Source organism: Haematobia irritans, chromosome 3 (assembly GCF_050003625.1).
Source record: "Haematobia irritans isolate KBUSLIRL chromosome 3, ASM5000362v1, whole genome shotgun sequence".
NCBI classification, from domain to species: domain Eukaryota; kingdom Metazoa; phylum Arthropoda; class Insecta; order Diptera; family Muscidae; genus Haematobia; species Haematobia irritans.
The window spans coordinates 5,072,922-5,095,528 of NC_134399.1; the positions used below are offsets into that span (position 1 = coordinate 5,072,922).

Consider the following 22,607-nt stretch of genomic DNA (forward strand, 5'->3'; position numbering starts at 1 on the left):
ATAATAGATAATTATCAAAATGTTCAATATTTAGACTTGATGTCTTTTTCAGGTATCAATAACACACCTAAGGCTTGTGTGTTGCTTATATATCCTATATCCTTTAGCTCTCTAAATAATCAAAAGTGCAGTTGTTGGCCTATCAATAAATTTCAAAGCAAATACCTTAACTATAAATTCTATTTGCATTGCCTTAGGCAATTTCCAACAAAATTGAAGCCTTTGACTAATGATGTCCTCTGCAGAGGACATTCGAAAACGACACCAAACTCTAACTCCCCATTAAGTTTCGATTTATTTCTCGATTTTATTGTAATGTAGATTCTGTAATCCAATTACGCTATTTTTTCATTTTTAGAATCCTATTTAGCAATCAACGAAAAACACTAAAAAGCCCAGTTTGAACAACTATAATAGAAAAACTCTAATTTTCCATTTAATTTCGATTTATTTCTCGATGGTATTTTAATTTTAATATTGATGGGCATTAAAATACATTTTTAAAAAATTTTTTAACAATCAACGGAAAATATGCAATTTTGAGCCAGTGGACATCCAAATGGACATAAATACAAAAAATTTAGCTGATATTATTTCAGATTCTTTTTTGTATTTTTCTCACTCGTCAAGAGATTTCAGAGGCTATATAGGGATCATTCACTTTAGTTTTTTTTTTTTATTTTATCCATGGCATCGCTTCACATTGAATATAAAAAAAAAAATAATATTTTTCCCCAAATTAAATTTTGACTGCATACTTCTTTGCTTCACTGTAAGCGAAAAAAAACAGAAAACGAGCATTTTGTAACCACAAATGTTGTAACATTTGCAGTATTGTGTTATCGATACATTCACATATAGAGCTACACACGTCCCCCATTTCACAATAGGCTTCAATCGTATGTATATTGGAGCTACCCACCTCTTTCCCCAAAATATATTTACTACCTTACATTTAACCATCTGAACATCTCATTTGTATGATATGAACAGCTTGTCCAGACACACGTTGTGTTTTAGTAGCAATGCCAAAAATTGAACAATAAACCTTAGCTATCATTATTTGTCAGTCAGTCAGTAACTGTAGTGTCTTTAGGCCCAGACACTCATGTCTGACTGTGTGCTGTGTGCATTTATTTTCGTCCTTTCAACTTGTAATGGATGAGTTTTTATTGTTGCCAATATTAGCAACATGTCATTGTCAGTTTATAAGGTAATGACAATGGAGGGTAACAATAGGTTACATAGAGAATGGAATACTAATATATTGGATGATAAGGACCACACACATACTTATGTGTGTGTCCTTTTTCTAAGGAACTGTATGTAGAAGTTCTCCATTCACTCTTGCAGTTCTAAGCATTTATTGTTCATTTAAGTTTAATTTGAATTCCAGTGAATGGAGTTATTGCATTTCTCTTTTTTTCTAAAATTGATGGGTATATATTTTATGAGGAATGCAATTTTGTTGTAAAATTGCCTAAGGCAATGCAAATAGAATTTATAGTTAAGATATTTGCTTTGAAATTTATTGATAGGACAACAAATGTATTTTAGATTATTTAGAGAGCTAAAGGATATAAGGTATATAGACAACACCCAAGCCTTAGGTGTGCTATTGATACCTGAAAAAGACATCAAATCTAAATATTGAACATTTTGATAATTATTTATTATAGCTGTCGGCGAAAGAGTTTTATCTTAAATTTTCATTAGTCACCAATTTATTATTTTTATATATTATATACATATTTATATCATAAAATTGGTGTACTTGAGGTGGTATGATTTATTTTAATTAATGTACCATGTGTGGTATAATAAATATTAATAAGTGGAGTGGATGGGTTGTATGATTTATGATTAATGTCTATACCAAAGGTGATTTATAATACAAATATTTTACTAAAAAATTAACAAAAAAAACCGAACCGGTGGTTTCATCAAAATTTTATTTATATAGAATTTTTTTAAATATTAATTAATTGGAAATTTTTTTTTTAAATATTATTTAATTGGAACATTTTGTCAAAATTCTATTCTTGTATAGAAAATCTTGAAAAAAATTTATTTCTATAGAAAAATTTGTCAAAATTTCATTTCTATAGAAAATTTTGTCAAAACTTTATTTCTATAGAAAATTTTGTCAAAATTTTATTTCTATAGAAAATTTTGACAAAATTTTATTACTATAAAAAATTTAGTCAAAATTTTATTTCTATAGAAACTTTTGTCAAAATTTTATTTCTATAGAAAATTTTGTCAAAATTTTACTTCTATAGAAAATTATCTTAAAATTTTATTTCTCTAAACAATTTTGTCAAAAGTTTATTTCTATGAAATATAATTTTGTCAAAATTATATTTCTACGGATAATTTTGTCAAAATTGTATTTCTATAGGAAATTGTGTCAAAATTTTATTTCTATGGAAAATTTTGTCCAAATTTTATTTCTACAGAAAATTTTGTCCAAATTTTATTTCTATAGATTTTTTTTTTTTTAATTTGATTTCTATAGAAAATTTTGTCAAAATTCTATTTTTTGTATAGAAAATTTTGTCAAAATTTTATTTTTATAGAAAATTTTGCCAAAATTTTATTTCTATAGAAAATTTTGTCAAAATTTTGTTTCTATAGAAAATTTTGTCAAAATTTTATTTCTGTAGTAAATTTTGTCAAAATTTTATTTATATAGAAAATTTAGCCAAATTTTATTTCTATAGAAAATTTTCTCAAAATTTATTTCTATAGAAAATTTTGTCAAAATAAATTTTTCTATAGAAAATTTTTCAAAATTTTATTTCTATAGAAAATTTTGTCATAGTTTCATTTCTATAGAAGATTTTGTCACAATTTTATTTATATAGAAAATTTTGTCAAAATTTTATTTTTATAGAAAATTTTGTCTAAATTCTATTTCTATAGAAAATTTTGTCAAAATTTTATTTCTATAGAAAATTTTGTCCAAATTTTATTTCAATAGAATTTTTTTTTTAATTTTATTTCTATAGAAAATTTTGTCAAAATTCTATTTTTGTATAGAAAATGTTGTCGAAATTTTATTTCTATAGAAAATTTTGTCAAAATTTTATTTCTATAAAAAATTTAGTCAAAATTTTATTTTTATAGAAAATTTTGTCTCAATTTTATTTCTATAGCAAATGTTGTCAAACTTTTATTTCTATAGAAAATTATCGTAAAATTTAATTTCTTAAACAATTTTGTCTAAAGTTTATTTCTATGGAAAATCTTGTCAAAATTTTATTTCTATAGAAAATTTTGTCAAAATTTTATTTCCCTAGCAAATGTTGTCAAAATTTTAATTCCATAGAAAATTATCTTAAAATTTTGTTTCTATAAAAATTTTTGTTAAAATTTTATTTATTTATGTTGTTAAAATTTTATTCCTATAGAAAATTCTCTAAAAATTTTATTTCTCTAAACAATTTTGTCAAAAGTTTATTTCTATGGAAAATTTTATCAAAATTTTATTTCTATTATTTTGTAAAAAAAATATTTCTATAGAAAATGTTGTCAAAATTTAATTTCTATAGAAATTTTTGTAAAATTTAATTTGTATAGCAAATTTTGTCAAAATTTTATTTCCATAGAAAATCTTGTCAAAATTTTATTTCTATAGAAAATTTTGTCAAAATTTTATTTCTATAGCAAATGTTGTCAACATTTTATTTCTATAGAAAATTATCTTAAAATTGTTTTTCTCTAAACAATTTAGTCAAAAGTTGAAATCTATGGAAAATCTTGTAAAAATTTTATTTCTATAGAAAATTTTGTCAAAATTTTATTTCTATAGATAATTTTGTCAAAATTTTATTTCTATAGAAAATTTTGTCAAAATTTTATTTCCATAGAAAATTTTGTCAAAATTTTATTTCTATAGAAAATTAATTTCTATAAAAAATTTTGTCAAAATGTTATTTCTATAGAAAATTGTGTCAAAATTTTATTTCTATGGAAAATGTTGTCAAAATTTTATTTCTATAGAAAATTTTGCCAAATTTTATTTCTGTAGAAAATTTTGTCAAAATTTTATTTCTATAGAAAATTTTGCAAAAATTTTATTTCTATAGAAGATTTTGTTAAAATTTTATTTCTATAGAACATTTTGTAAAATTTTATTTCCCTAGCAAATGTTGTCAAAATTTTATTTCCATAGAAAATTATCTTAAAATTTTGTTTCTATAAAAAATTTTGTTAAAATTTTATTTATTTATGTTGTCAAAATTTTATTCCTATAGAAAATTCTCTTAAAATTTTATTTCTCTAAACAATTTTGTCAAAAGTTTATTTCTATGGAATATTTTATCAAAATTTTATTTCTATAGACATTTTTGTAAAAAAAATATTTCTATAGAAAATGTTGTCAAAATTTAATTTCTATAGAAATTTTTGTAAAATTTAATTTGTATAGAAAATTTTGTCAAAATTTTATTTCCATAGAAAATCTTGTCAAAATTTTATTTCTATAGAAAATTTTGTCAACATTTTATTTCTATAGCAAATGTTGTCAACATTTTATTTCTATAGAAAATTATCTTAAATTTTTTTTTCTCTAAACAATTTAGTCAAAAGTTGAAATCTATGGAAAATCTTGTAAAAATTTTATTTCTATAGAAAATTTTGTCAAAATTTTATTTCTATAGATAATTTTGTCAAAATTTTATTTCTACAGAAAATGTTGTCAAAATTTTATTTCTATAGAAAATTTTTTCAAAATTTTATTTCTATAGAAAATTATCGTAAAATTTTAATTTCTATAAAAAATTTTGTCAAAATTTTAATTCTATAGAAAATTTTGTCAAAATGTTATTTCTATAGAAAAAATTGTCAAAATGTTATTTCTATAGAAAATTTTGTGTGACAGTTCATGTTGTTATTTTACAAAAGCATTTTGATCTATTGCATTAACATAAAGCATAATCATTTTCGAGTAGAATTTTTTCTTTCTAATTTCAAAACTTGTATGAATAATTTCAACTACAAGTCGCCTTACAATTATTCTCTCACAACATTCATGATTTATAGCCTATTTTGTATCAAATTCATAATTCTTGCTTTCGTTCTCCTCACGAAATCTTGCACAATGTTATTTTAAAATTAATTACATGTGGTTAACATCAGATAATAGTTCATATTCAACAATTAAGGATATTTTACCGCAAACATGTTTGCTGTCACAGGTGCATGCCAAGACATATGTATGTGTACGTTTGTATCTCTTCACAGTGTTGAATATTTTTCAGATGTCCTAGACAATTTTTCATTTTAATTGCAATAAAATACAGGCTGCAATTTTATAAAGACGAGGCACGACCTCAGGGGGGGGAGAGTAAGGGAATGGGATACATGTTTTACATGTAATAAATTATGGATATTACGGCTCTTCACCGCATATCTTCTCACAGGTTTGGAATGGGGATATTTTATGGAGAAAAACATATGTCTGTGACATTTATAATTATAATTAAAATTTTCCTACTGATGGTTATAGAAATTTTACAAAATATCGAAGAGGAAGTTCCAAGGATATTAGTAATGCCAAAAATCTTTGAAGGCCTACAGGCCATAAATTATGAAAATATAGCAATTAAGCTTTTGTGAGTGAATGTTAATGGTGTTCAATGTCACATACAACAAGAGAGGCCATAAGAGATAGCTGCCCATATGACCCTCTCTCTTTTTCTCTTCAAGTCTTCACACTATAAGAGAATAATGAAAGCATTAAAAATGACTCAATGATTCCAAATTATGGCGGGTTTTTAATCATCTACCATAAATTTCAGATTTTAATAAAAATTTTCCACTTCCTTTGTGCTGCAACTATTTAAAATGATTTTTCCATGGAAACATTAAAAAACAGGCATATTAAGAGAGTTGAAGTAAGGAAGGAAAGCTATAGAGACAGACTGGCAAATTATTTCTATAACCTAAGGCTGTCTTTCGTTTTGGCCAAAGTTTATGGTTTTATTAAAAACTTCCTTCTCAATGTTCTATAATTATGCTAAATTGAAAGCAAAGCCCATATGGCTTTGCCATCAGCTCCATAAATATTTCCATTTCAGAGACTAAAATGTTGTATCTTTTTTGTCGCCGCGTTAATGATGACGTTGACGATGGCAATGGTGTGGAAATGGCATCATTAATGAGTTGCTTTAGGCCTTTTTTTCTTAGCTACGCCAAACACTGCTACTAAGTACCATGGCCTCCGAAAATATTACCATCATCCTTAACTCAAAGATTTTAGTTATGTGATTTTTTTTGTTATTAGTTTTGCCTTCAAAATAAGAGGGAAAATTAAAAATTCTTAACCGAAACTTAAGGGGTTGGGTTAAAGTAAATTGGATATAATTGAGTCAGTACTTAATAGACAGTGATATCTTTGTGACATAGGAAATGCCTCTTAAAGATCCAAGGTTTATAAAATTATGAAAACTATATGATGTCCTTAAGCTTAGATAGGAATTCTCTCAAGGGTCTTAAAAAACTTGAAAAAAAAATGTTGAAAATCAATTTATGATTTATAATATGAATATACCGATATTCTTATAAAAATATTTTTATAAAAATATACCATATATTTTTATTAAAATATCCAACGGATTTCTTTATTATTTAGGATTGATGAACGGATATCGCTGGCTTAGATAAAATTGTTCTTTGTAGCCCTTGAAGACACAACCAAAAATTTTGAAACTACAGAACTGTCGAATTTTTTTAAATATAGAATTTTTGGATTTTGCATGGGTATGACTTAAAAAAAATTATAATAAACTTATTTATAGATTTTTTTTTGTTTCAAAATCGTCAGCTCAATCATTCGCAATTTTTAAAAACCGAGCATTTCAAATACGCGATTTTTTTTTTAATTTTTTATATATGATTTTTTTCCGCCTGTTATGTATTACTCAAAAATAAAGCTCAATATATTTTTTTAATTTTATTGATTAAAATCAAAAAACATCTCAGAAATAATATCAAATTTTAGATTCAGTTTAGATGTGCAGGAACTGGCTACCTTTGGCATGAATTATGACCTTAAAACTTGGCAGCCGTTTTAAGGTCATAATTCATGACAAAGGTAGCCAGTTCTTGCATGGTTGCCACTCGATCCATAAATAATCTATCAACATTTTACGAAAAAAAACTACCAAATAAAAAAAAACTTATTTTGCAGTTTTTGATTTTTTAGAAAATTTTGTCAAATTTTTCCATAGAAATAAAATTGTGAAAAAAATTTTCTATAAAAATAAAATTGTGACAAAATTTTCTATAGAATTAAAATTTGGGCAAAATTTTCTAAAGAAATAAAATGTTGACAATTTTGTCTATTGAAATAAAAATTTGACAAAATTTTCTCTAGAAATAAAATTTGGACAAAATTTTCTATAGAAGTAAAATTTGGACAAAATTTTCTTTAAAAATCAAATTTGGACAAAATTTTCTTTGGAAATAAAATTTTGACAAAATTTTCTTTGGAAATAAAATTTTGACAAAATTTTTTTAGAAATAAAATTTTGACAAATGTTTGTTTAGAAATAAAATTTGGGCACAATTTTCTTTAGAAATAAAATTTTCTATAGAAAAAAACATTTTGACAAAACTTTCTATAGAAATAAAATATTGACAAACTTTTCTTTAGAAATAAAAATTAAAAAAAAATCTATAGAAATAAAATGTTGACAAACTTTTCTTTAGAAACAAAATTTTGAAAAAAAAATCTGTAGAAATAAAATTTTGACAAATTTTTGTTTAGAAATAAAATTTGGACACAATTTTGACAAATTTGGACAAATAAAATGTTGACGAATTTTTGTTTAGAAATAAAATTTGGACACAATTTTCTTTAGAAATAAAATTTTGAAAAAATTTTCTATAGAAATAAAAATCTTGACAAAATTTTTATTTCCATATAAAATGTTTACAAATTTTTCTATAGAAATAAAATTGTGACAAAATTTTCTATAGAAAGAAAATTTGGACAATTTTTTTTAGAAATAAAACTTTGACAAAATTTTCTATAAAAATAAAATTTGAACAAAATTTTCTATAGAAATAAAATTTGGACAAATTTTTCTTTAGAAATAAAATTTTGACATAAATTTCTTTAGAAATGAAATTTTGACAAAATTTTCTATAGAAATAAAATGTTGACAAACTTTTCTGTAGAAAAAAAAATTTGAAAAAAATCTATAGAAATAAAATTTTGACAAATCTTTGTTTAGAAATAAAATTTGGACACAATTTTCTTTAGAAATAAAATTTTGAAAAGATTTTCTATAGAAATAAAAATTTTAACAAAATTTTCTATAGAAATAAAATGTTGACAAATTTTTGTTTAGAAATAAAATTTGGACACAATTTTCTATAGAAATAAAATTTTGACAATTTTTAGTTTAGAAATAAAATTTGGACACAATTTTCTTTAGAAATAAAATTTTGAAAAAATTTTCTATAGAAATAAAAATTTTGACAAAATTTTTATTTCCATATAAAATGTTGACAAATTTTTCTATAGAAATAAAATTGTGACAAAATTTTTTATAGAAAGAAAAGTTTGACAAATTTTTCTTTAGAAATAAAATTTTGACAAAATTTTCTATAGAAATAAAATGTTGACAAAATTTTCTTTAGAAAGAAAATTTTGACAAAATTGTCTATAGAAATAAAATTTTGACAAAATTTTCCATGTAAATAAAATTTTGACAAAATTTCTATAGAAATAAAATTTTGACAAAAAATTTCTATAGAAATAAAATTTTAACAATTTTTTTTTAAATAAAATTTGGACACAATTTTCTTTAGAAATAACATTTTCTATAGAAATAAAATTTTGACAAAATTTTCTATAGAAATAAAATGTTGACAAACTTTTCTTTAGAAATAAAATTTTGAAAAAAAAATCTATAGCAATAAAATTTTGACAAACCTAGAAATAAAATTTTTACAGAATTTTCTATAGAAATAAAATTTTGACATAAATTTCTTTAGAAATGAAATTTTGACAAAATTTTCTATAGAAATAAAATGTTGACAAAATTTTCTGTAGAAAAAAAAATTTGATAAAAATCTATAGAAATAAAATTTTAACAATTTTTTTTTAAATAAAATTTGGACACAATTTTCTTTAGAAATAATAAAATGTTGACAAACTTTTCTTTAGAAATAAAATTTTGAAAAAAATCTATAGCAATAAAATTTTGACAAACCTAGAAATAAAATTTTGACAGAATTTTCTATAGAAATAAAATTTTGACAAATTTTTGTTTAGAAATAAAATTTGGACACAATTTTCTTTAGAAATAAAGTTGTGAAGAAATGTTCTATAGAAATAAAAATTTTGACAAAATTTTCTATAGAAATAAAATGTTGACAAATTTTTCTTTAGAAATAAAATTTTGGCAAAATTTTCTATAGAAATAAAATTTTGCAAAATAATTTTTTTTTTGGTTTGGAATTTTTTTTTTGTACAATTTTCTCCAAATTTTGGTAGATTATTTTTGACTCGAGAGGCAACCGTGGATGCAGCCCTTTCAGTATCACAATAACGATGGCACGAGAACCAAAAGAGTTATTCATTAGCGATTATTAAATTCTCTATGTTTGAAGTATGTGTCTTTTTTTAAAAATTCTGAAGCCTTGTATACAAAAAATTACTCCGCTAAAATCTACAATTTACATTCAATCTACAAGTCCAACCATCTCTCTGTTTCCCCTTTTTATTTAATAACTTAACTTTGTAAATTTATTCAAGACCCTTAACAAAATTTACGTTAACCAAAAATGTTTTTCTCTTTTCTATGATTTTAGCTAACATTTGCCGAACTACAACAACAGCAGCAGCAACAACAACAACAATCTGAGCCTCAGGTACCACCACCTCCGGCTCCCTTATCGACTTTACCCTCCAGAGTTAATGCCCAACTCTTAGCTGCTGCTGCCTCAAACTCAAATGCTGAGGCACCAACAGCCCATAGCACATTGCCCACACACCAATCATCTGGCGTAGTTCACCAGAGCAACCAAACGCAACCCTCACAAACTCTTCAACAACAACATCACCATCAGCATCAACAGCATCAGAAAAAAGCACATACTCAACGAAGCCAGACACAACAACGTTTACCACATCCGTCAGCTGCTGCTGCATCTTCTTCAGCTGTAATAGCATCGACAGCCACCACTTCCACATTACAAGTGGTTGCTGGTGGAGGTTTAGGAGCTGTTGCCGGATCCGGCCCCAATACATCAGTGGTCAGTGGCTTAACCACTTTACAAAGTCAGAATTCGGCCATTAAACAGGCATCAGTCAAACTCATCGAAGGTTATTCGGATCCCAAAGATAGCAAACGTCATAAAAAAGTCTATCACAAGAAGGCCAAAAGGAAAGCTCAGGCCAAAAGGCCAGCATCGCAACAAGCACAAAACCAAGCGTCGAAGACCCCATCTGGTAATGGGCAAACATTAACAACTCCTCAAACCAAGGAGAAGGATAAACGCAGCAATTACAGTTCAGGTAAGTAGGCAAGGCAGGGGGATGGAATAAAACAATTTAGCCATAAAAAAACTCCTAACATCTATCAATGGTCCATTGGATCTATCCATTTGTTTTCATTGCTGTGGAGTTTGATTGAGGGTCATTCGTCAGTCAATCCTTGGCTTACAACAATTGGCAATTAGTTACACATGGTTCTGATCTATTCTCCGTGGCCATATTCGAAAGCCATTTGCATGGGGCAGGGGAACTCAAACTAATCTGCATGACCACCATGGCTACGAGTCTCAATTACTTGGCAAACTCGCAAACTCTTTAGCAAACTTTCAAATGATTTTAATCAACTTTCACTTACCCGTTAACAACTGCAGCAAATAAATTAACTTTCCCGGCAGGTTGGAGGCAGAGACAGAGCACAGCTGCAAGACCCGCCAACAAACTTTTTTTTTGTGCCATTGACAATTTAATTATTTTCTCCTCAGCACCTAACTGCAATGGTGGTGAAGCATGAAATAGATTTTTGCTAATCCTTCTCTCTCTCCCTCCTTTATTCTCTTTTCACAGATTCATCGGCTCCCAAGTCCTCGGATGATGAAGACGATAATCAATCGATTAAAGTTCCTGATTTAAATTCACCCGATAGCATCTCGGATGATTTGGTGAAACCTTTGCCCTCACAATCACATCGTAGTCCTCGTAAATTGACAGCCTCTCAATCGGAATACGGCAGCAAACGTAATCCCTCACCTTATTACTATTCCGATTTACTGAAACCCAAAGATCCCACTTCCTCGGTGTCAGCCCAGACTCTCAACGAAAAGGAGTTGAAACAGAAAAGTCGTCAATCCACTGTCTCGGAGCCTCCACCATCATCCTCCCAAATATTCTCTCAGCCTAGTCAACCTTATCGCAAAAGTACCAGCTTAGACGTACCCGAGCGCTCGGAACAAGAACGTGAAGAGCAGGAGCAGGAAGACGAATTTGATGTCACTGAGGCTACCACCAGCAACACTGTATTGCCTGCTGGTGAGGACTCGGCCAAGCGTTACTCCTTTACCGAGGACGGCGTTCATATCATACGTTGCGATTCTCCCTCCACCACCACTTCGGAGGAGTCCGATTGCAGCGAGTGTCTAAAACGGAGGGAGTGGCATGCTCGAGCTTTAGCCTTGGTGCGTAAGACTTGTAACGTCCAACCCTTGATACCAGCTGCTGCCGATTACGGCAATATTTGTCAAGAGCCCTCGGAGGATTTAAATTGTGGCAATTTCGCTGAGCAAACTACCACACCATCGTCAATGCCACCGCATAGACTGCTGGGCCCAGCTGCAGTTTGTGCCTGTGTAGCCCCCTCGATTGGTGATGATATAGACGAGTACTTTAGGCCTCGCAGTATCTTCTATGTCCATCCCCATGGCGTTCATGAATGTGTTGACTGTGCCCCAGACTCGAAGAATTTAAATCACAACAGCTCTCGTAGCATTTTGGACTCGCAGAGTTTGGCCCAATCGGACAACGCCTTGGACGAGGTTTCCACCGTTGGTGATCTAGAGGACGATATGTCGGGACGTACTCGACAAATCTATGAGACGGCTTTTGATTGCAAGATTGCCAAGTCCGATGATGACTTGGATGAGGTGGATCGCATCAATAATCATGCAGTACTGCTGCAGCTAAACAATGGCAATGGCCCACCACCGAAATCTGAAAGTCGTAACTCTAAGGCCAGCAGCAAGAGTCGTTTGGATGGTAAACGCCTGAAGAATTCCAAGAATCAGGCCATACAAGAGCAAGCCACCAATTCGGGAGGCAATAATAGCGGAAGTGGCTCACCACTTACGGTGGGGGCTGGTAACCGCAGCACAGAACCCCTGGCCACCTCCAGTGTCTCTGGGCTCTCTGCGGAATTGAACAATGTCCACATACGAGAACCCGAAGTTGATCAGCAAAATAATCCCACTACGTCCAGCTCACAGCTGCCTATGCGCGGCTATACGCCATCGCCTCCATCCACAGCGCCACTGCCCATGAAATTTCCCGGCAAGCATGAGCGTTTTTTTATGAACAGCATACGAAGTGCACCCAACCTGCCATCATCGAATCCGGCCCATCCACGTTTGCGTGACCTCCGTCTTCCACTGCAATCAAATTTGGGGCGACAGCAGGGCCATCAACAAACGGTCTCCTCGCTGGCCACCAGCAATGAGAACAGTCTTACCGATAGTGCTTACGTAAATCCACCATCTTCCATAGTACACCACCACCACCAACACCACAATAACAGTCACCACCATCAACATCACCTCTCATTGCATCAGGGCGCGAATAATGTTAGCGGCAGCTCCAGATCCCGCAGCCGGCCCCGGTCCTTTGTGCTGGAGTCGGGGCGGGTGCTGGAGCTGCGAAAGGGTCACGCCTCCCACCACCACCACCATGTTGGCAATGGCAGTCGCAGGCCGCATAACTACTCCTCGACCGAAAGCATAGCAACATCGAGTAGTGGTGGCAGCATGGAATCGCTACGCTCGAGCACCAGCGAAGGCAATCGTAGCACATCCAGTTCAGAGTCAAGGCACTCGACCTCGTTGAGTTCACATAGCTCTGAATCTGGCAGCTCGAGTGTGGCTTTTCCCCTAAGAGCACCCGTGGTCATACATTCCAAATTGCATATACTAAGTCCCATATCAGACAAATCGTCCCAGGAACCGGCCTCCGAGTTGTCTGAGCAAAACAAAACCCAAAACGCCTCACCCGAAGATGGAGCCCCGGCAACGGCGGGCAACGATAATCTACATCACCAGCAGCAACAGCAAATGCAACACTCACAGCAGGAGCGAGAGAATATGAGACCCACACCCCAACTACAAATAGACGCTTTGAAGAAACGAAGACCACCGGCCAATAAAACGCTAATGCAGTTGACAGATGAAATTCTAGGCTCGGACAGTGGTATTTCCCTGCATTCGCGTGAGGATGGCAAACCACTAATGGGCCTACAGAAGTTCACCTTGCCCACATTGAATTTCCCGCCCAATGACAAGGGCAACAATCACAGTGATATTAGTGCGGTAGGAGCCATGAGTAATAGCGTGGGTCTACCGCAAGATTTGAGAGATCTTCCCTTTGATATGCCAAAGCTAAGGAGAAGAAAAACTTTACAACAGGTAAGTATTGGGTTATAGGGGGGGAGCTGAGGTGATGATTGATTGAATTTCTGTGATTTTAGGATGCTTGTACTTCGGGCAGTGCCACATCGGTGGATTTGGGTGATCTACCATTCGATATGCCCAAATTGCGTAGACGCCTGAGAGCCAATCAGGCTGAAATCAATAACCTTATGATGCATAGTACAGAGTCCAGTGGTATATCCCAAGCCTCATCAAGTCACTCTATGAGGGATGACAATAATAAAACAGCAATGAAACTTGGTAAGTTTAAGGAGCAATAGAAGTTGAAGTGTAGGAGATGAACAATAATGAAGGGTTAGACATTAAAAACTCATCATTGAGGAATTTTTATGAACTGGACAACAGCAAAGTTTTCTGAATTTGCAGTACATATATGAAAATTCTTCGATTCCTATAGCTATTCATTGCATGCAATGTTTTGTCTAAATCCTTCTTTTTCTCACACCATTGACGTGGGATTTAATTAAACCTCAGACTTATGGAAAGACAAACAATGTGATTACAATGATATGAATGTTTCCATTCCATTGCTTTGATTATTTTCACATGATGACGGTGATGATGATGAATAATCATCCCAACAGCTAACAATTTCCGATGACATTTTTCAATTAACCTCATTCTGCTTAACTGACTCCTATGCAAATGTGACCACAAGCCAGTTTTTTGTGTATTATCCTCATGTGAATGCTTCACTGGATATAATAAACTTTATTGAACTTTTTTCTCTTTGCTTTCCGTTTTTTTTTTTAGATTCTGCAATGTTCCGTCAAAATCTTACTTTAAATTTAAATGAACCAAGACAAACCAATAACAAATTTGGTAGCTTGGATTTACGTGGTATCTCCAATAACAAGGAACTCAATTTGAATCTCAATCAAGGATTTGCCAATGCTGTTGATCTTATAGATGTTTCCATACCCCTAGAAAGACAAGGGTAAGTTATGAAATTCTAAGATTCCGAACGAAAATTTCTTATTGCTTATATTTCTCTTTTGCAGATGGTATCATGGTGCAATTACCCGTATAGAAGCTGAAACTACTTTGAGACCCCTAGCTGAGGGTAGTTTTCTGGTGCGCAATTGTGAATCAACTAAACAGGATTATTCATTATCTTTGAAGTAAGTTTAGAGAGCATACCAAACAATTAAGATATTATTAAGAAATGGCAGGGATATTTGATTGTCATAGCATTGCATAGAGAAGGAAGATGAGATCAACCTCACTCCCTTATTTGCATATTTTTTTTATGTTTTGGAAACTTAATTTCTTGACGATTAGAACTGCCATGGTTAGCATGCACTCTTTACAAACCGAGGGATTAGGTTTGGTTAAAGTGTTAGCCCGATTTATTTCAAGCTCATTTAAACTATTCAGTCCATTGGTCCGAGGATTATAGTCATGGTCTTCTGATCTGGTCCGGTCATGAAAACTTCTACATAGCTTTCCTTCAACCAGCAGATGTGCCCCAAATAACCTCGCTTGTTTAGACAGTACGAAAAGGATCTTCAAGTAAAGAACGGATCCTTGTCGTCGAAGTTCTCTGGAACGTCTTTACTGTAGAAGAGAGTCTTCTCTGGAACCAGGGAGAAGAACGGAGAGCTCGCTAAGCTTTTGACATTGGGTGTTAGCAAGTGGAACAGATATAAGGAGACGATGATTAAGTTCTACGAGTCCATTGGTTATCTCCCGGTATATATCCCAGTATTAATTTATACAGTGGCGAAATCTGCATCTGTAGCGACTAAAGAGCTGAAACATACTCCGGGACCCAATGCATAGTTATACTCGTACCATATACAAAAGACGATACTAAGATTCTAAAGGGTGATACGGTCAAAATTTGGTCAAGGGAAAACGCGTGTAAATCGGTGAAATCGTTTATTTAAAAAATCAAATTAGATTTCTTTTTCAAGTTCAATTAGTATAAAATTCAGGAAAAATATTCAGTTAGGCTTTCGCTTTTCCAAATCCGAATTGCCGGGCCTCACGCTTGACACCTGCCATCAGATTTTGTACAGCCACCTTGTCCACCTTCTTCGACGCAGAAAGCCAGTTTGCCTTGAACTGCTGCTCGTCCTTAGCAGTTTTTTTGGTCTTCTTTAGGTTCCGCTTGACAATAGCCCAGTATTTCTCAATTGGGCGGAGCTCTGGCGTGTTGGGAGGGTTCTTGTCCTTGGGAACCACCTGCACGTTGTTGGCGGCGTACCACTCCATGGCCTTTTTACCGTAATGGCAAGATGCCAAATCCGGCCAAAACAGTATGGAACAACCGTATTTCTTCAGGAAAGGCAGCAAACGTTTATTCAAACACTCTTTCACGTAAATTTCTTGGTTGACAGTCCCGGAAGCTATGAAAATGCTGTTTTTCAAGCCACAGGTACAGATGGCTTGCCAAACCAGATATTTCTTTGCGAACTTTGACAGTTTTATGTGCTTGAAAATATCTGCTACCTTTCCCCTTCCTTTTGCCGTATAAAACTCCTGTCCCGGAAGCTGCTTGTAGTCGGCTTGGACGTAGGTTTCGTCGTCCATTACCACGCAGTCAAACTTCGTCAGCATCGTCGTGTACAGCCTCCGGGATCGCGCTTTGGCCGTCGTATTTTGCTTATCATCGCGATTTGGAGTCACTACCTTCTTGTAAGTCGATAGTCCGGCTCGTTTTTTGACTCGATGCACGGTTGTAGACGATACACCCAGCTTATTTGCAGCATCTCGGAGAGAGAGTTTAGGGTTTCGCTTGAAACTACCGGCAACTCTCTTTGTCGTCTCAGCGGCTGCCGGTTTTCGATTTCCCCCCGATTCAGACTTCCTGGCTGTCGACAAACGTTCCCCAAACACTTTAATTACATTTGTAACTGTTGATTGGGCAACTTTTAGCGATTTTGCCAGCTTTGCGTGCGAGTAGCTCGGATTTTCGCGATGCGCGAGCAAAATTTTGATACGCTGCTCTTCTTGCTTGGACGGCATTTTGACAACTGAAGAGTGAATTCCAAAATCAAAATAGGAGCAACATTCTACACACACACCTTCAAAATGAGGGGTGTTCAGGTTTTTTTAAATGCAAAATTGAAAGAAATACGTCAAGTTTATATTGACCAAATTTTTACCGTATCACCCTTTACGAGTCCCTAAATAGGATTATCTTCAACCGATGGCGAAAGCTCTAAATGCAGTATTTACAGTAGCAATATCGGTGAGTGACTTCCTGGTCACTTCGACCTGGTATCTCAAGTTATTTGAGACACTGAACCCACGAACTCAGGGTGAATGCTTCAAATCATCTCACATCGCAAAACACATGAATCACTCTGCAGTTTTTAGTCGCTACCAACAATTTTTCCTCAATCTTTTGCTTATAGATCTCTGCTTTTCAAACCTCGATGTGATGCCTCAAGGTTTCGGACCCAAAGTGGATTAATTCTCAAAATATTTCCTCCCAGGGTGTGAGGATCGGCCCTTAGAATTTCGTTCTGATATCTCAAGGTATTTGCACCTTCATCTTTCATTTTCGAACTCAGAAATTCTGGATGAATGCTTCAAGTTTAGCAACATTCCTCAAATTATGATGAGACCATCAGACCATGAGACACATGACAGCAGAATCTGATAAATTATAGTTGGATAAACTACCCACATTATACCCCATTCAAAGGGAGCAAATCACTTTCAGGTTCGATTTGATATCTATAGGAATTTGAGGAGAAATCTTTTATTTTTTAAAATAGAAAATTAGGTTATATGCTCGAAATGTAGCTCCCAAGGAGGCTTTACTATCTTCGACTTGGTATCTAAAGATATGACTCTTCTCACTTTTTAGTCGCCTTCCACAATTTTTCCACAATCAACGGCATAGAGATATCTCAAGGTAATTGATCCTTCGCCGATCTTATGTCCTAATTTGAAGAACAATCTCTTATATCGGAATCAATAACAGGATGAATACTCGAAATGTTTCCTACAGGGTTTGTAGTTGCAGTTTTGCTATTTACGATTTGAAATCTCGAGGTATCTGAGCTTTCATCAGTTTTAAACCCCGGATTTACTCAACCGTCTGCCTATAGAAACAGGATCGATGTTTTTACATTCACAATCTAAGTCCTCAAGGCATTTGAAGAACAACCTCTTATATTGGAATCAAAAATAGGTTTGATACTCAATATGTTCCCCTGAGAGATAAGCATTTTTCGATCTTCGTCATATCCCGTTTCTGAACCCGAGAATTCTGTGTGAATGTTTCAAGGTTAGGAACATGGCTAAAATCACACTAGAGTCGCTTCCTTAATATTCTACCTATAGAGACATAATTTGTGTTTTTCCATTATCGATCTGATGTCCTATGGCATTTGAAGAGTAATGTTTTGTGCAGTTCACGCTTTTCAATATTCGATCTCAAGGTTTTTCAGCATTCACCTCTCATTTCTGATCCCAGGTTTGGAAAGTTTAGGTTAGGTTAGGTTATGTGGCAGCCCGATGTATCAGGCTCACTTAGACTATTCAGTCCATTGTGATACCACAGTGGTGAACTTTTCTCTTATCACTGAGTGCTGACCGATTCCATGTTAAGCTCAATGACAAGGGACCTCCTTTTTATAGCCGAGTCCGAACGGCGTTCCACATTCCAGTGAAACCACTTAGAGAAGCTTTGAAACCCTTAGAAATGCTTAAAGTTTAGCAACACACCTCAAATTACGAGCAGAAATTGAAACACGTGACTCGTTTCGCAATTTTTAGTCGCTTCTGACAATTTTTTCTCAATCGTCTGCCTACAGAGATATGATCGATGTTTTTCCATTCTCGATCTAAGGTACTAAGGTATGTGATTAGCAATCTAGGGTGTGCAGTTCGCGCTTTCCCATCTTCACTCTGCAATCTCAAGGTATTTATAACCTCCACCTCTCGTTTCTGAACCAATGGATGCTCAAATGTTCCCCCAGGGATATCAGTGATTTCCCATCTTTGATTTGATATATCGATGTATTGTCTCCTTTCTGAACCCGACACTTCTTTATGAATGCTTCATGTTTTGCAACAAGCCTCAAATTGTGAGCAGATAGCATGACTCGCGCCGCAATTTTTACCAGCCGCTGACATTTTTCCTCAATCGTCTGCGTATAGAATTTTTTCATTTTTGACCTAGGGTCACTAGGTATTTGGAGAACAATCTTTTATCTCGGAATCAAAGATAGAAAAAAGACGCGAATCGTTTTCCCCAGGGAGATCTGGGATTTCGCCTCTTCGATCTGATATCTCAAGGTTTTTGACACGTCCCAAGAATTCTGGACGATTGCTTAAAATTTAGCAAGAAGCTTCAAATCATGAGAAAATCATGTCTTTCATTCGCTCTGCACGTTTTATTGGCGGTCAACAATTTTCTCTTCGCTTCCAAGAATTTTGTATATGTCCTTGTATACCAAGATAAATATGAAGAAGATGAGATCTTCTTATAAGAATCCTTACATTTCGCTTATGAATAAAAAAATTCTAGAATAATGCTCCAGAAATTCATGATGAATGCTCCAAAAGTGACCACTCGCCTTACATCAAGGGTTGATAATGAAATCGCCAAGTCAACTCCAGCTATTCCTCGCTCGATTACATCCTATCTATGGGAAGAATGGAGCTGCCAATAATCCAATATTTTTTTCTTTAAAACTCTGAGTTTTCCCAACTTGAAATAAGTATAATACATCAAGACTATAATATATATTAGAGCACATCGATCCAATTATTACTAATAAATAATAGAATTAATAAATCATAGTTTTTAAAAGTATGTTGTACGATTAATCTTGCAACCCGTTTGGACTATAATCCAAATGATCTCTGAAACTACTCTTCTTTAATGATTTTCCCTTTACACTCTCTAATATCTTTTCTACTTTCTCATTCTTTATTTTCAGGGGAGCCAAAGGCTTTATGCACATGCGCATACAACGCAACGAATGTGGCCAATATATTTTGGGGCAATTTAGTCGTCCATTTGAAACGGTACCCGATATGATAAGGCATTTTTGCCTCAATCGTTTACCCGTCCGTGGTGCCGAGCATATGTGTTTGATTGAGCCCGTAATTGCCCAATTACTTTAAAAAAGTACATGCTATTCTTACTTCCAATCAAACAAACCAAAAAAAAAACAACAAAAAACGATAACAACAATAACACAACAAATGTCATCCATTTATTATATTATCTCAAGAAGAAGAAGAAGGAGAACAAAATTACATATAATCTAATAACAACAACAAATATATGAATAAAACACTAAACAAAATCTCATAAGATAAATCTTCCATAAAAAGAGAAAACCGAAAGTGTTACAACCAAAATGAGAAGGAAAGAGATTAAGAACAAACTTTACTATACATACATACATACACATATACATATATACTAAAAGCACCCATACTTCTTAATGTTAGAAACACTTAAGGATGTAATTATTATTAATATTTAATTTTTTTATTTGTATTTTATTTTAGTTACAACTCACTAACGACAATATTATTGATATTTAGTTTGTTTATAAAAAAATAATTTCGATTTGAATGTATAACGGTTTCTTTAATACTCACTATTCACTCTCCAGACTACAGAATCCACTTAAGTGTATGTCATTCACTAGCATAGATGAGATATAATTGTGTGAGAGATGAGTCTAATTCAAAGCCAGAGAAAGAGAGAGAGAGAGAGAAATATAAAATTAGTGAGGAACTTGTAAAACTCTTCACAAAATATGTGATTTGTCACAATAGTTTTGATACCTTCAAGATGCTCAAGAAAGAAAATTCGGAGATTAGTTTGTATGATAGATATCTTATTATGGGTGGATATAGACCATAGAATGATATGCCCCTAAAGGCGAAAAGTAAAAACTCATAGCATAGCTGAAGAAATGTGTCAACGCCTCTAGTTAATTCGCAACGATTTTTTTTATTTGCAGTGTGCACACTCATTTTTTTGGAGTATAAGTTGCCGTACAAATCAGTCAATTTGCATCACAAATTTATGTACTTAATATACAAATTTTATATTATTTTACAAAATTTGATGTGTTTTTTTTTTAAGAAGAAATTAAATTAAAACTCATTGTTTGGCTGAAGAAAAGGCGCCATCTAGGGTGTGCAAAAAACAACTGAGCTGTGAGTTGACTTTAGACGTCTATTCTCATACCGAAATTCCATTGGATAGGACGAAAAAAAACTTCAGGATTCTAAAGAAATCAAATCAAAATTTACAGTTTTATTTTTAGTTCAAAAGAGAAACTAAATTTAAAATCATTATTTGGCAGAAAAAGAGGTGTCATCTATGGTGTGCAGAGAAACTTTTATGGTCATACCGAATTTCCAACAAAAAAACTTCACGACGCTTATGAAATCAAATCGAAATTTTCTGTTTTTATTTTGTTCAAAAAAGGAAATAAATTTAAAATCATTAATTGATAAAAACAGGGTCGTCATCTATGGTGTACAGGTCAACAGCTGGGCTGTGAGTTGACTTGAGACGTCTATGGTCATAGGAATTTCCCATTTGATAAGAAGAAAAAAAGCTTGAGGACGTTTAAGAAATCAAATCAAAATTTGTGTTTTCAAATCTGAGGATCGGTTTATTTATGAGCTATATCTACATATAGTCCAGTAAGTCCAATTTGCAACAAAAATTATTTGAAGCAAGATTCAATTCAATTTTGACAAAATTTTTTATAGAAATAAAATTTGGACAAAATTTTCTATAGAAATAAAATTTTGACAAATTTTTCTATAGAAATAAAATTTTGAAAAAATTTTCTATAGAAATAAAATTTTGACAAAATTTTCTTAGAAATAAAATTATGACAAAATTTTCTATAGAGATAAAATAGAAAAAAAAATTTACAAAATTTTCCATAGAAATAAAATTTAGACAACATTTTCTATAGAAAAAAAAAATTTGACAAAATTGTCTATAGAAATAACATTTTGACGAAATTTTCTATAGAAATAAAAATTTGACAAAATTTTCTATAGAAATAAAATTTTGAGACAATTTTCTATAGTAAAAAAATGTTGACAAATTTTTCTATAGAAATAAAATTATGACAAAATTTTCTATAGAGATTTTTGACAAAAATTCCTATAGAAATAAAATTTTGACAAAATTTTCCATAGAAATGAAATTTTAACAAAATTTTCTATAGATAAAATTTTGACAAAACCTTCTATAGAAATAAAATTATGACAAAATTTTCTATAGAGATAAAATAGAAATAAAATTTTGACAAAAATTCCTAAAGAAATAAAATTTTCTATAGATAAACTTTTGACAAAACCTTCTACAGAAATAAAATTTTCTATAGAAATAAAATATTGACAAAATTTTCTATGGAAATAAAATTTTGACAAAATTTTCTATAGAAATAAAATTTTTACAAAATTTTCTATAGTAATAAAATGTTGACAAAATTTTTTATAGAAACAAAATTTTGACAAAATTTTCTATAAAAATAAAATTTTGACAAAATTTTCTATAGAAATAAAATTTTGACAAAATTTTCTATAGAAATAAAATTTTGACAAAATCTTCTATAGAGATAAAATTTTCAGAAAATTTTCTATAGAAATAACATTTTGACAAAGTTTTCTATAGAAATAAAATTTATACAAAATTTTCTATAGAAATAAAATGTATACAAAATTTTTATTATGGGAATATAATTTTGACAAAATTTCCTATAGAAATAAAATTTTGACAAAATTTTCTACAGAAATGAAATGTTCACAAAATTTTCTATAGAAATAAAATTTTCACAAAATTTTCTACGGAAATACAATTTTGACACACTTTTCTATAAAAATAAAATTTTGCAAAAATTTTCTATAAAAATAAAATTTTGACAAAATTTTCTATAGAAATAAAATTTGGACAA

General features: G+C 31.7%; 1 protein-coding gene across 1 annotated transcript in view; it reads left to right on the top strand.

Annotated features, from left to right (window-relative positions):
* Nucleotides 1–21,412, top strand: part of hwt (SH2 domain-containing adapter heavyweight) — a 58,391-nt gene extending 36,979 nt beyond the window's left edge. The window contains exons 3-8 of the mRNA XM_075301372.1: nucleotides 9,829–10,534; nucleotides 11,078–13,677; nucleotides 13,740–13,941; nucleotides 14,455–14,638; nucleotides 14,703–14,822; nucleotides 19,605–21,412. Of these exons, the coding sequence (XP_075157487.1) occupies nucleotides 9,829–10,534; nucleotides 11,078–13,677; nucleotides 13,740–13,941; nucleotides 14,455–14,638; nucleotides 14,703–14,822; nucleotides 19,605–19,791 (3,999 nt within the window). The 3' untranslated portion in view covers nucleotides 19,792–21,412. The remainder of the gene's footprint in view (nucleotides 1–9,828; nucleotides 10,535–11,077; nucleotides 13,678–13,739; nucleotides 13,942–14,454; nucleotides 14,639–14,702; nucleotides 14,823–19,604) is intronic.
* The last annotated feature ends 1,195 nt before the right edge of the window (nucleotides 21,413–22,607 follow it).